This window comes from Asparagus officinalis, chromosome 5 (genome assembly GCF_001876935.1).
Source record: "Asparagus officinalis chromosome 5, Aspof.V1, whole genome shotgun sequence".
Lineage (NCBI taxonomy): Eukaryota > Viridiplantae > Streptophyta > Magnoliopsida > Asparagales > Asparagaceae > Asparagus > Asparagus officinalis.
Window position 1 is genome coordinate 77,689,765 of NC_033798.1, and position 3,076 is coordinate 77,692,840.

At 36.1% G+C, this 3,076-nt stretch overlaps 1 protein-coding gene across 2 annotated transcripts in view; it reads right to left on the reverse strand.

Moving 5' to 3' along the window:
* LOC109844010 (protein RRC1-like) overlaps positions 1-3,076 on the reverse strand; it is a 28,293-nt gene that overhangs the window by 10,370 nt on the left and 14,847 nt on the right. Inside the window, exons 5-6 of one of the 2 annotated variants that reach the window (XM_020413017.1) lie at positions 1,143-1,200; positions 396-545 (exon numbers count right to left, since the gene is read on the reverse strand). In XM_020413017.1, the coding sequence (XP_020268606.1) occupies positions 396-545; positions 1,143-1,200 (208 nt within the window). Of the gene's footprint in view, positions 1-395; positions 549-1,142; positions 1,201-3,076 lie in introns of both variants that reach the window. The other variant, XM_020413016.1, reaches the window with a different exon arrangement.

A 3,076-nucleotide genomic window follows, 5' to 3' on the forward strand; every position in this document is an offset into this window, starting at 1 on the left:
CCTCAAAAAAATCCGCCCCCAAAAGCTTCTAGTGCTATTTCGGTGCACTAATTAATCGCCAAGAATCCAATTCATACATGGACAGTCTCAGGCTGAGAAATATGATCAGTATAGGTCACAGCCAAAAGGCCCGTTGCAACTGGCAATATAAGCAAAAGTTGATAGATCAATGAAGCATGAGGAAGGCTCATATGCCGAACAAATAAAAATCATAACAATAAATTTCAAACTCTTATTTTCATGCACATTGTAGGATTTGGCTGCTGAAGAGGGAAAAAGCAAACCGCCCAACACAAGGATCCAGTTTTGGGAAAGGTATTCTCTTTCCTCAACTATAATTACATAGTGGGCCCAATTCCTGCTCTTATGAAAGTTTAAAGTAGGATAAGGCTTACCACAGAACTATCACCATATCGCCCTTCGCGTCTTTGCTCACGTTCTTGATTACGCTTCTCCCTCAGCTCTTGTTCAAGCTTCAGCTCTTCCAGGAAATTATCGATTGCACGTGGTTTTCCTTTCTCCTTTTCCCTTGGCCTCTCATCATCCTTCTGCAAGTTAACAGAAAAGCTTTAGAAAAGAAAATCATCTTGCAAAAACTTTTAAAGAGCATCTTATAAACTAATATTTTGTTGCCATGAGCCAAGGTACATCTAACATCGCTTAATTGCAGTAAAAGCCTAAGATTGTACCACATGGTATGTATGCATTTTAAGTCAGATATTTACCAGAAGAGTGGATCAGTTGAATAGATCATGAAAAAAGAAGATAGGATAAAAGTTGTGGGAAGACCAGCATGTTGAACAGGTTGGACTAGAATAACTTATATCCAGTATACTACCAATTCTAGTTCACTCTTGTTTTGGGTACAGGACTCTAACAGCATTGGTATCGACTATTTAACACTTAAATACGGGATTTATAGGCGGATCAAATTGATTCTTTTTTAATTTCAATCAGTGCAATTCCAGTTCTTTTTTAATAACAACTTTACTCCAATTCTTTCAAATACAAGTACTTAAGCAAAACCCAATAGGACAAATATAATTATAGTCCATAAAATAGAAGCTTAGACCACAAAAATCAGATCGTCGTGATGGATGATCTAAAATTATATTGAGGAAACCCAGAGTTTATATGCTAACCTTTTTCTCTGGCTCGGTCCCTTTATTAGAAGGTGGAGGTAGAAAGGATGGCACATACCTGCAGAGAGAGTGAAAGAGACATTGTAAATTCTTCGTAATGGCCCAAAATAATGGAAAACTAGTATATATATGTTTTTATATATAACAAAAAAGACATGTTACAAATGTGAGATCAAAATGTTACTGTGGAGATCAGGTCAAGCCTCAGTCTTACTTGACCGAGACCAAACACAAAAAAGGCTTGCAGTTACTAAACACAAAAATAACTATATTGACTATAAAGGGAAGGTTTGGTTTCTTTTAGAACAAGCTAGGATAGAAGGATGGTATGACTTCGATAACCGAGAAGTCTGCTAACCTTCTCGGATATCAGATAGGATGGAAACAAGTAACTATTACACCAGAAGCAACCAGCTCATAACTGGATATTGGTTTTTTAGACCCACTCTCAGTACATGCTAGTTTAAGAGTTCAAAAACATATTGTATGATTCATGATGGTATTGGCTAACACTTAATTTCTTCTGTTAAATTTCTTCTGTTAAATTCAAGTACAAGACTGATATGCTCTCTCTCTCTCTCTCTCTCTCTCTCTCTCTCTCTCTCTCTCTCTCTCTCTCTGCTACTGAACTGTATCAAGAGAACACAAATGGAAAGAGAACTCTACACATACACACAAGTTGCTGCTGACCTGGATTAAGAGAACACAGTAATAGTTAGATACTTGGACAATAAATGAGCTCAAAAGTAAGAGAACACAGTACTACTTACATACTTGGACAATAAATGAAAACAAAAGAAAGACAGAAATAACAGGTTATACAGAATGCTATCCATAACAGGTTCTACAGAATGTTATCATTGATGATTAGAGTGGTTTTTGTTCATGAATTCAGCACAATCATACTACCCTCACAAGCGATATCAATAAAAAAAAGCATTTACAACGTGCTACCGAGAAAATGATCCCTCCATTTCCTTTCTTTTCCTTAATAAAATAGCAGCCTAGGACTAAGGGGGTTTTTGGCGGAGCTTATTTTTTGGTCAAAGTAGCTTATAATCTAGTTTTTTATATCTACGTGTTTGGTAACATCCCATATAAGCTAGCTTTTAAGCCACGTATAAAAAAGTTGGGGTTCCCCAACTTTTGAAAAATTAACTCATCTAAATAAGCTAGATTTGACTAAGTAAATAGCAATACTACCCAAACAATTTTTATAAACTTTTTCATAAAAGCCAAAAGCCATCAAAAACCAGCTTGGCTTATAAGCTACAAAAAATAAGCTCTCCCAAACACTCTCTAACAAATAAAGAATATACTCATGAAAGGAATGAAGAAATAGTTGAAGCATTATATAGTGTAGCTCAATGAGTTGTTCACAATGCCCTTATATATACAACAGCGAACTACACATTGACTATCGTGCATGGACAAGCAACTAAGTCAAATAAATGATAGTCTCTAAGGATGTTATACATTTACTATAAAAAATAAAAGGAGTAAACTATTTCCACAAGAACAGCAGAATACAACAGCATTGGAATAGCATGCAAGAAGTCCCCAATCCAGTACAATATATATGGGAACCGCATCTCATTTGGCCTAAGAGAAGTAAGTGAGTTGCCAAATTTCATAGGATTTAAAATCATCCTACACAGAATATAGGTAACAATAGTAGTTACCAGCCAAAACATACCTTGCTTCCACTTCTGGTACCAGTACACTAGAAAGGAAACAGCATTGGAATAGCATGCAAGAAGTCCCCAATCCAGTACAATATATATGGGAACCGCATCTCATTTGGCCTAAGAGAAGTAAGTGAGTTGCCAAATTTCATAGGATTTAAAATCATCCTACACAGAATATAGGTAACAATAGTAGTTACCAGCCAAAACATACCTTGCTTCCACTTCTGGTACCAGTACACTAGAAAG